Source organism: Nelumbo nucifera, chromosome 7, assembly GCF_055504915.1.
Source record: "Nelumbo nucifera cultivar China Antique chromosome 7, China Antique-T2T, whole genome shotgun sequence".
In the NCBI taxonomy this organism is placed as follows: domain Eukaryota; kingdom Viridiplantae; phylum Streptophyta; class Magnoliopsida; order Proteales; family Nelumbonaceae; genus Nelumbo; species Nelumbo nucifera.
The window spans coordinates 15,007,324-15,019,361 of record NC_142655.1 but is presented as its reverse complement, the minus strand read 5'-3'; the positions used below and the strand labels follow the sequence as shown (position 1 = coordinate 15,019,361).

The following is a 12,038-nucleotide window of genomic DNA, read 5'->3' as shown; positions in this document are numbered from 1 at the left end:
TATAAGGTAAATAAACCTATATAAGGTTTGTACAGTTTTCTCTTCCTGTGCTTTCCCTTTGTATTCCTTCAAACCAAACACAGCCTAAAAGACATAGCAATTTCCATTCTTGCTCACCAGGTCGGCGCTGGCAATTCCCATTCCCATATTAATCAACAGAACCGATTGACCACCACAGGAGCTAGATCACCGATAGCCAATAGTTGTTGTCTGAGTCAACAGTTTTCTGCGGCTAAGTAAAGTTTGGTCAAGCAATCAACCAGTTCAATTGGTTGATATTAACATATTAATCATAGGATTAAAAAACTGATCCAACACAGTTGTTTTAAAAACTGATAGAGAATGTATTTCCCTTTTGGGTTAAACAATTCAACTCTGGTATGTGGTGTTAGAAAATTAGGCATGCATGTCTCTAAGATCTTATGTTCATGTTATTAAACAAAAATATATGTAATAAATGAGAGTTATTGTTATTAAAGATAGAAATGAATAAAAATAGAAAAAAAACTAATATCTCTAACCCATGACTCGTTGATCAGATCAAACAAGTCAGTGATTTAACCAATTTGGTTATCAAGTTGTTGACCAAGTTACCAATAATTTTTCCTTTTTTCTTTTTCTTTTGCATCAAAGTGGTTTGGATTGAAACCATCAAAGTGATTTGGATTGTCACATGCAGCACACATTTGCTTGTAATTTGAACAAAGTGAAGAGTTGTACTTGTAGCTATAATCCTAACAAATGGAGGGAAGCTGTAGTATATTGTTGATCAAGGTGCTACTCTTTCACTTAGAAGTCAAGTGTGTTCCATCACCAATTCAACATATTGAGGAGAGAAATGAGAACATTTATCAAGAATTAAAATAAAAAAATTGTTTGTTATGCAATGAGTACCATTGAAGTTGAGGATGAGAAACAGCTAGTGCCAAAGTCAATTTTGACTGGGTCATAGTGATGGAGGCCCATCTCATCAGGGAGGCCCATCTCATCATATGGGCGACAACTCATGGGAGGAATTCAAGATAAGCCAAAGAACTCAAAGAATCCAAGATAATTCAGGAATTCAAGATACATCAAGAATTCAAGAATCCAAGATAATTCAAGAATTCAAGATTATCCCAAGATAATTCAAGAATTCAAGAATTATCAAAATTCAAGAATTCAAGACTCATCAAGAATTCAAAGAATTCAAGACTCATCAAGAATTCAAGAATTCTAGATAATCCAAGATTCATGCATGGATAAGATCAAGGGAGATCGGACGGGGGAGATCAAGTCAAGAAGAGTTCGATCCTATCTACAAGTTTGAGATGTTTAGATCAAATCTAATTTCTTTTCCTAGTTCTTTTATAATTTCTCAATGTATTATAAATACTGCTATTTCCCAGAATTATTAATCAATTATACTTCAGATTTCAGAATTTCTTAAAGTTCTCTTCTTCTTATTTTCGCCACCTTTTCTCTCTCCTAGAGAAATCATGTTATTCGCTAGGTGCTAGCGAACGCCCGGTGCTTGCATAGCCAGCTCCGGTTCTCATTGCTTCCACGCTGCGTCAGGTGGTATCAGAGCAGGGAATTCGCCCAGTCATGTCCAACCTAGACGGTAGCAGTCGCAACCCACCCCGTGACGGAGATCAGGGGTTCCCACTTGTTTGGAGAGCAATCGAAGAGCAGCGTACAACCACACGTAACATCGAACGGCAGTTGGCAGAGGTGACTGAACAACTGCAAACCTTGTTACGGGAGGTTGTCCCACGAATCCGGGAAAATCCACAGCAGATCGCAGGAGACGACCACGACAGACCACCCGTCACTACTGCGCCCCGACGCCCAGTTCTTGACGACGACAGTGATGACGATTTCAAATTTGGTGGTGCTCCAATTCTTCCCGGCAACGACAAAAATGGTAGAAATTGGCACAATCAAGGTAATTTCAACCCCCGTAGGAATAATGATGAATTTAAACTCAAGGTAGATATTCCTACTTTTAGTGGAGATCTTGGTATAGAGGGACTTCTGGATTGGATCACAGAAGTCGATAGGTTCTTTGATTACATGGAAATACCAGAGGAACGAAGGGTAAAATTAGTAGTTTTCCGATTAAAGGGAGGTGCATCTGTTTGGTGGGAACGGATGAGAGAGACCTGGATGAGAGAAGGAAGGGGTCCTGTTCGAACCTAGAGGCGCATGAAACAGAGGTAGATTTTTACCTCCTGATTATGAACAATATATGTTTGAATCTTATCAGAGGTGTGCGCAGGGTTCTTGTAGTGTTAACGAATATACATCTGAATTTTTGAGATTAACTGAAAGAAATCAATTATCTGAAAGTGATAACCAGCAGGCAGCCCGTTATCTAAACAGTTTAAGACCGTCTATCAGAGATAAAATTGGGGTACAGATGGTTCTTAGTGTGCAGGAAGCAAGGAACCCAGCCTTGAAAGCAGAATTAATGTTCCAGGACAAGGCACGCAGTGATAATTATCGCCGGTACAGCGGGAGCGACAACAAACCAGCAACTGTCAACAGAAAATTAAGAGGGTCCATATGAACATGATGAGTATACTTGTGTGGTAAGAAAATTAATGTTGTCCCAGAAAAATAAGGATACTTCTCAAAGGCACAGATTATTTCGTACCAGATGTACTGTCAAGGGAAAATTATTTAATTTAATTATTGACAGTGGTAGTCAGGAAAATATTATTTACAGGGATGTCATCCAACAATTACAGCTAATCCCTAAAAAACATCCCAACCCATACACAATTGGGTGGATCAAGGAAGGAGGCGGTGTACGAGTGGAGGAACGCTGCAAGGTACCTTTTTCCATTGGTAAGTACCATGATGAAGTATATTGTGATATTGTAGATATGGATGCTTGCCATATTTTGTTAGGGAGGCCTTGGCAATTTGATACAGATGCAAGGCATATGGGTAGGAAAAATACCTACCAATTTGAAAAAGAGGGTATACGTTATACTTTGTTACCCATGGCTGAAAAGAATATTACAAAGGCCCCAAAAGCAAATGAGAAAAATTTATTTACTATTACCCATCATCATGCTGAATTTGTAAAAGAATATAAGGATACCCATGAGGTACATTTGTTGAAGGGAGGAAATATGAATAAAACACTGGAGGAAAATAAAATTCCAATGGAAGTGCAGGGACTACTTGATGAGTTCCATGATGTAGTTCCAGATGAGTTACCACATGAACTCTCACCCATGCGAGATATACAACATCACATTGATTTTGTTCTTGGTACGAGAATCATAATTCCCCTTGTAAATTCTTCAAAGGTTAAGGTTTGTGGTCGATGTGTAGCTACGCCAAAAGACTTAATTTGATGCAAGAAATCGTACTATGTGTAAGCTTTCACATTCACAGTTCCATTTTCATTGAGGGTGATAAATCTTCATGGAAGTTAGAAGTTCCTTCATATTTCGATTCTACTCTTTGTCCTCTTCTGGCTCTTTTCAAATTGCTGAAAATTAAGCCATATCAGAAGGTAGAAGTTATCCCGAAGGATCTTGACAAGCGAAAACGTTCCTTAAGCCTGGAGGGTGATTCAGATGAAACTGCAACACTCTTGCCTCTTTTGAAACGAAGAAAGGGGGGCCAACATCCTGAGCAAAGTAACGATAAACAAGTTATCTCAGAGTCAGCTCTAAATAAGCTTGTCGGTACTGCAGATACATACAATCTAGAGGAAATGGATCCCCCAAAAACACTCATGTGTGGTCTAAAGCCGTATCAGAACCAAGCCCTTTATTGGATGACAGAATTGGGGAAGGGAATTGATGTTGAGCAAGCGGCCAAAACACTTCATCCATGTTGGTTTGCCGACCGTATATGTGATAAGAGAACGTCTGCAATTTATGTTAACAATTTCTTAGGGGAAGCTACTACACAATTTCCTAGTGCTTTAATACTTGCTGACTGTCATCACTACCTACCAGAGATGACCCTCGCATATCCTAGCCACGACTCGGGGTCGAGTCTTTTCCAAGTGGGGGAGAATGATGGAGGCCCATCTCATCATATGGGCGACAGCTCATGGGAAGAATTCAAGATAAGCCAAAGAACTCAAAGAATCCAAGATAATTCAGGAATTCAAGATACATCAAGAATTTAAGAATCCAAGATAATTCAAGAATTCAAGATTATCCCAAGATAATTCAAGAATTCAAGATCCATCAAGAATTCAAGAATTCAAGACTCATCAAGAATTCAAAGAATTCAAGACTCATCAAGAATTCAAGAATTCTAGATAATCCACGATTCATGCATGGATAAGATCAAGGGAGATCGGACGGGGGAGATCAAGTCAAGAAGAGTTCGATCCTATCTACAAGTTTGAGATGTTTAGATCAAATCTAATTTCTTTTCCTAGTTCTTTTATAATTTCTCAATGTATTATAAATACTGCTATTTCCCAGAATTATTAATCAATTCATACTTCAGATTTCAGAATTTCTTCAAGTTCTCTTCTTCCTATTTTCGCCACCTTTTCTCTCTCCTAAAGAAATCGTGTTATTCGCTAGGTGCTAGCGAACGCCCGGTGCTTGCATAGCCAGCTCCGGTTCTCATTGCTTCTACACTGCGTCACATAGTGAGGTCTACTTATTAATTAGTGGACACCTTTCACTTACAAATGTCCCAGGATGGTTCTGCAAGGTCAATGTTGACTTGGTCAGAGTAATCCCCTTACTTGATGTGGATATTGGATACCATTTAATGAAACTGCTCTAGCTGTTTATTAGTGATTAAATAAAGATTCTCTCCATACAATATATGCATGTATTCTATTCTTACTTGTATTAAAAAAATCCAAATTGCTTATTTTTTAAAATATATAAAATAGGCAATTCAATTTTGCATCCATTTGTATGTAACTTTGATTTGCACTCTTATATTATAAAAAAGTTTGTAAATTAAGAGAATATGTGAAGAACTTTACCATGAAATTACAAACTCATTTTTATTGGCCATCATAATTGCATCATAGGATATGCAAGTTTGGCTTCAATCAGGGCAAAGCCCGTTCGTGCAGCCTTTACTGCTTTGCATTCAGAATATCTCCATCCTTATGTGCTTTAATTTCATGGAGATATATTCCCAATGCAAGGTTGGGAAAGGCTATCAGAACGGTGTGGGCACAGGTTTGCCCTGATGGAAGCCAATCTCAGGATGTACTTGTCTGCGGTGCAAATGGATTTGCAAATTTTAATTTACTTTTGTTCCTTGTTTAATCGACCATCATGTCAAAAAGACTAGAAAAACCTATAACCAGTCAGTTGTAGAAGAAACTCATATAATAGGTGAATATTATGAAATTTCCAAAATATGTATGCTATCTAACTTTTGGAAAATTTGAGTTATATAAATAATTTTAAATAAGCAAATATTTAATATATTTTGTATATATATTTACATATAAAGCAAAAGAAAATTTCACCCAGTAGTCGAGAGGGTCACTTGTCACATTTATGACTGTCGTGGCTTATTGTTATTGGTCCACAGCTCGCCAAACAGCCATTAAATTTAACCAATCCTTGTTCTTCAAATAGAAGTGCAGGATCAAACCCATGGAGTGTGGAACCATAGGTTCTCCAAGGTATGATCAACAAGCCTCACATGTAATCTGTTCTGGCCCACCCCACATCCTGTAGTGTGTCGTATATAATATAAAAAAAATATAAACTAAATGTATAAAAAATTAAATGTTTTAAATCAATGTATCGATCAAATGAAAATAATTTATATTTGGCTTACTCATATTTAATATGTACCAGTAGCACCCACAGGTTATAGTCTAATATCCATTCAATTTGAGACCGGATCTGCTCTATACCCATAAGACACTACATCCGCACATCTCCATTGATGGCCGACACACAATATGGGGTCATGTTGGTAGCAAGTGGAGTTTTGGACCTGACTTGGAGTTTTGGACCTGACTGAAAAGTGAAAACCATACTTCAATGCTCTAATCTCTATGGGTACAGGTAAATTGGACGTTTAGACCGTTTAACCGTGAAGAAACCGTCATTTAACCATGGTTCATAGTTCCACCAACCCTACCCCAATTCCTCAGTCCTCAGTCCTCACTAATCAAAGTAAAATCAACAGTACTTTTGTTCCTTGGGGAATTGGCTGATATTCCGGTGTATCAGCCCTTGTTTTCTTTCTTACTCAGTCAAAGAAAAATATAATAACTAAATAAATTAAATTAAACCGCGTAGCAGAGGAGGTCTCACCCTGTTTAAATTAAGGTCCTTCACTCTTCAGCAACTTCTTAATTTGACCATTGTGAGTTGTGTCCGTCTGAGAGAGAGAGAGAGAGGGCTATGGCAGATGGAGCAGTATCCTTTCTAATCGAAAGGGTTGTCGCCTTGCTCGACCAAGAAATGGAAGTTCACGTAGGACTTTCAGATGATCTTGAAAAAATCAAACAAGGGCTAAACACCCTGAAAGCAATTCTAGAGGTGGCAGAGAAAAAGCAAGTTCATGGAGTTGGGAAACAATGGATTCTGGAGTTGCGAGAACTAGCTTACGACATGGAGGATGTTCTTGATGATCTCATGCTTCATGTGCATCCGCAGTCTCTTGGGTCTTCTTCATGGTCTCGGTTTCTCCACAATCTCATACACCACATACCTCTCCGTGAGATAGCCCATCGAATGAAGAAAATCAACACCAATATGCGAGACATCGACACCAAGATGCAGATGCAAGAGTTATGCCACCATGGGCATCCTTCTTCATCTGGCCCCCAACCAGAATCAAGTTTCAGTTCCCGGTGCCAAATGTCCAGCAAACTGATCATGGCTCAGGATGATGAGATTGTCGGAATTGAGAGGCCCATGCGGGAACTAAATGAGCTGTTAACGGGTGCAGACGACCCAAGGCGTACTGTGATTTTAGTGACGGGGCCTGCTGGTTCAGGCAAAACCACTCTCGTTAAGAGAATATATGATAGCAAGAGCGTGAAGAATCATCACTTCCAAAGCCATGCTTGGATCAATGTTCGACAGTCATACAAATCCAAGCAGATCCTACAGGAAATGCTAAAGCAGATCACCGAAGAATGCATGGGAAAAGCTTATGAAGGGATTGACGACATGGAAGAGGACGCACTGGCCCAAGGGTTGGAAGAAATCTTGCAGCAAAGGAGGTACGTTATTGTTTTCAACGATGCATGGAGTCTAGATACATGGGAGGATATTAGAAGGATAAGAATCGCATTGCCAGATAATAACCTCCGTAGTAGGATATTGATCACAACACGTAACCAGAAAATTGTCTCATGCCTGCAATCCCCCACACTTTATTATCATCTTCAGCCTCTCAACAAAGAAAAAGCTTTACAACTGTTGGAAAAAAAGGTTTTCCGGTCAACACCCAGCAAATGTTGCCCTTTGGATATAAGAGATTCCTTCATTAAATTGGCAAACAAGTGTGAGAAAATCTGTCAAGGGTTGCCACTAGCAGTCGTGGCCATGGGTGAATTCCTATCAAACACAGTGAAAGACAAACCTATTGGTGAATGGCAGGAACAGCTAAATGGGCTTACTTCATGCCTACAAAGCAGCATCGTCCTTAGAAATATGGCAATGACTTTAGAATTGAGCTACAGCCATCTGCCTGTCCAACTTAAATATTGTTTCCTGTATTTTAGCGTCTTCCCACAGGACCTACCCATCAGACGTACAAGGCTGATCCGACTGTGGATTGCCGAAGGATTTGTGCAGCCCAAGGATGATCGATCATCCGAGGAGGTTGCTGATGACTGCCTCATGGAGCTCATCTATAGAAACTTGGTTCAAGCAGTGAAAACAGATCTCGATGGTCGACCCAGAGAGTGTTGTGTTCATCCAATTATGCGTCTGATCCTTCTTCAAAAATGCAAGGAGGATAACTTCAGTTTGGTTCTTCACCAACAGAACAATACAAATGGGCATGACCTTGAGAAGATTCGTCGCCTAAGCATCCACAAGAACTGCTGGAGTGTTAGAAAAAACATGAGCTTTAACTACACACGCTCTCTTTTCGAGTTCCCTGTAGCTGACTTTTTGCTAGACTCATCTGGGCATACCGTTCTTTCCAGATTTCAATCATTAAGGGTTTTAGATTTGGAAAAAGCCCCAATGGAGAAATTTCCGGAAGAAATTAAAGTTCTATATCGACTAAGGTATCTAAGCTTGAGAAATATAACAGTTAGTGAGGTACCGAAAGCTGTCGCTAATCTTCTAAACCTAGAAACCTTGGATCTTAAACACACAAAGGTTTCTAGGTTGCCTGTGGAGATCTTCAAGCTTCAACGCCTGCGCCACCTTCTTGTTTATAGTTACAAGATGCAGAATTTATTAGACTTTGATTGTGTTGAAGGGTTGGAAGTTCTTCCAGGAATCAAGGATTTGAGTGCGTTGCAGAAGTTGTCATTTGTCAAAGCAAGCAAGAACAAACAGATAATTACGGAACTGGGAAGCTTGACACAACTAAGAAAGCTAGGAATAATTGATCTGAAAAGAGAGAATGGTAAGGTTTTATGCCATTCCATTGGGGCCCCTTGAGTCTTTGCCTGAGCTACTGGAACTCCAATTGATGGACGCTTATATTGGGCAAAAATTATGTTTCCAGAAAGGAAAGTTTCGAAAGCTTAAGGTACTGGAATTCCTTCAATTGGATAATTTGAATGAAATTGAAGTGCAAGATGGTTCCATGCCAAGCCTTGAGAAAATGATCATGAGGAGTTGCAGGAACTTAAAATGCGTGCCAGTTGGTACCATTTATCTATTTCAACTCAAAGAATTGATTCTGGAAATAATGCCCGAGGAACTTGTGGCAAAGCTTCGACATGGAGGGGAAGATCGTCCGTTGGTCCAGCATATTTCCTCCATTAATGGGGGGAAGATTGTTAACTGTCGTCTGGAAAGTGATGGAACCATGATTCGTGAATATATTTGATTCGTGTAGATTGCAACCTTTAAGTTGCAGAGGTCAGGACACCACTTTGGTAAGCATAAACGTTGCTCCTCTCAGGTTATCTCATGCGCTTACTTGAATGTAGTTTCTCCACAGATTGATAACCCAAGGACTGAAGGGATGGTTGTGGTGACCCTGAGAACACACGGAGAAGCTGGAAGAAAAAATACATATTTGGGATTAGTTGTCTGTAATATTTTTTTTTTCTATTTTGTTGTGGGTGTACGAATTTGCTTATCATTTGGATTCAAACAAGGTTTGTTTGTATAAATAATCAAACTTTAAGACGTGAAAGTTCTACCGATCGAGAGAATTAAAAATCTCTCCGATCTTCTTTTATTTAAATTAATATATAGTTCACGTTTGTTTTTCTACTATTTCCTTGCTTAAGCCTTCTTGATAATTCCGCCTGGTAAATGAATTTGTGAATTCAAAGAAAACAATCTATCACTATCATTATAGAAGTCTCGAACGGATCAGAGTCAAAAGTTTGTTATGTCTTTTTATTCTTTTTTTCTAAGACGTCCAAAACAATTCCATTCAAGAGGTTGTGTATAGAAGAATAGAGTATATGATAGGAAGTAGGAGAGAGAATGCTAGTAGATTCTGTATTTCTTCTGTTTCTCTCATGCTCATTTGCAATACAAGAGGTTGTATTTATAGTAGCTAGAGTGGGTGGTTGGAAGGTAAACAGACTTTACATTTGTGGTTAATATTCTTTGCTCTAAATCCCTCTTTTACTAAAGGAATTCTGACCACAGAAATTTACTTTCTTCTCAAGTATAACTAGGAAGTTATAGAGTAAAGTATTCTAGAAATGTGTAGCAACTTCTAATACTCCTCCTTGGTGCATATTTCAGTAACTCCAATAATGTCTTGTAATAGTTCGAACTTGCCTTTTGGTAGTGCCTTTATGAATATGTTTGCTAATTGTTCTTCAGTCTTGTAGTGTTTGACTTCTATTTCTTTGTTTGCTTCAGCTTCTCTGATGAAGTGATACTTGATGCCTATATGTTTGGTTCTGCTGTGAAATACGGGATTCTTTGCCATTGCTATAGCTGATCTGCTATCGCAATAGATTTTTGTAGTTTCCTCTTGTGGTTCTCCCATATCTTCAAGTATTCTTTTTAGCCATATAGCTTGGCTTGTTGTCGTTGTTGCTGCAATATACTCTGCTTTAGCTGATGATTGCACAACTGTTGCTTATTTCTTTGATGCCCAAGAAAATATCCCTGATCCAATTGTGAAAGCATATCCTGACGTGCTTTTCATGTCATCTACTGATCATGTCCAGTCACTATCTGTGTAGCCAATTAGTTTTGAGTCATGCGTGACTCCGTACCATATTCCGTAGTTCTTTGTTCCTTGCAAGTATCTAATTACTCTCTTAGTTGCTCTATAGTGAATTTGGCTTGGACTCTGCATGAATCTTGATAACAGACTAACTACATACATGATGTCTGGTCTTGTAGCTGCTAAATAGAGTAAGATTTCAATTATACTTCAAAATTGTGATTCATCTTCTTTTGGTGAGCCATCTTCTTTCTTGAATGCTTTATTGTTGTCTAATGGAGTTGATACTGTCTTGCAGCCCTCCATTTTGAATTTCTTCAAGAGAGACTCTGTATACTTCTTTTGTGAGATGATCCCATCTTCTTCTTGAGTTATTTCGATCCCGAGAAAGTAGTGCATTAAACCCAAATCGGTCATCTCGAAAGTCTTCATTATGTCTTCTTTAAATTTCTTGATCATCTTCTCATTATTTCCTATGTAAATGAGATCATCGATATATAAAGAGACAATAAGTGTGTCATTTGTACCTTGAGTCTTGATGTAGAGTGTTGGTTCACTTTTTCTCCTCCTGAATCCTTGCTCAGAGAAGTAGCTGTCGATTCTACTGTACCAGGCTCGCGGAGCTTGATTTAAACCATATAATGCCTTCTTTAATCTGAGAACTTTATTTTCTTGTCCTTGCACCACGAACCCTTGAGGTTGTTCCACATAGATTTCTTCCTTAAGGTAACCATTGAGGAATGCTAACTTCACCTATAGTTGGAAAGTCTTCCATTTCTTCTGTGCAGCTAGTGCAATCAATGCCCTGATTGTGTCAAGGCATGCAACTGGAGCAAATGTCTCATTGTAATCGACAACATATTGTTATGAGTATCCTTTGGCAACTAACCTTGCTTTATGCTTCTGGATTGAGCCATCTGAATTAAGCTTTGTCTTGTAAACCCACTTAATTCCTATAATGTCTTTGTTTTGTGGACGATCTAAAAGCTCCCATGTCTCATTTTTCTCGATCATCTTTGTCTCTTCGTCTATAGTTATTTTCCATACTTCTTCCTTAAAAGCTTCTTCAAAGCTTTCTGCCTCCATAAGCATCAAGTTGCATATCTCATATATCTCTATTAAGGATTTAATTCGTCTTGGTGGCGAATCTGGAGGAGATTTTGAGGCTTGTACTGGATCTAATTGTGTTGTTGGTTGAGTTGGCGATCCAGTTTGATCGTAGCCTTCTTCAATTTCTTGTCTTGGTAATAGGGGCATGTTAATACTCTTTCTTTCAACTTCTTCTGTCTCCCAATTGTATGCAGCATCTTCGTCGAATCTTATTTCTCGAATGATTATGAGCTTCTTTGTTCTTAAGCTATAGACTCGATAGCCTTTTGATTGAGTGCTATAGCCTAAGAAGATTCCTTTCTCAGTCTTCTCGTCCAACTTGCCTCTTTTCTCTTGTGGAATGTGAGTGTAGCATATGCAGCCAAAAACTCTGAGATGCTTTGCTGATAGCTTTTGCCCACTCCAAGCTTCGATAGGTGTCTTATCTTGCACAGCTTTGGTTGGACATCTGTTGAGCAAGTAGACTGCAGTGCTTACTGCCTCTGCCCAAAAAGTTTTTGGAAGACCCTTCTCCATGAGCATGACTCTTGCTATCTCTATAACTGTTCTATTTTTTCTTTCGAATACTCCATTTTGTTCTAGTGCGTATCTGACTGTGAGTTGATGCTCCATGCTTTCATCTTCACAGAACTTGTTGAATTCAT

General features: G+C 38.8%; 1 protein-coding gene across 1 annotated transcript; it reads left to right on the top strand.

Moving 5' to 3' along the window:
• Nucleotides 1-6,353: 6,353 nt before the first annotated feature.
• LOC148790197 (disease resistance protein RPM1-like) lies at nt 6,354-9,204 on the top strand. The gene is made up of 2 exons (XM_088892228.1): nt 6,354-8,549; nt 8,581-9,204. Exons 1-2 carry the CDS (start codon nt 6,354-6,356, stop codon nt 8,971-8,973), a joined length of 2,589 nt encoding a protein of 862 aa, XP_088748354.1. The 3' UTR covers nt 8,974-9,204.
• Nucleotides 9,205-12,038: the final 2,834 nt, after the last annotated feature.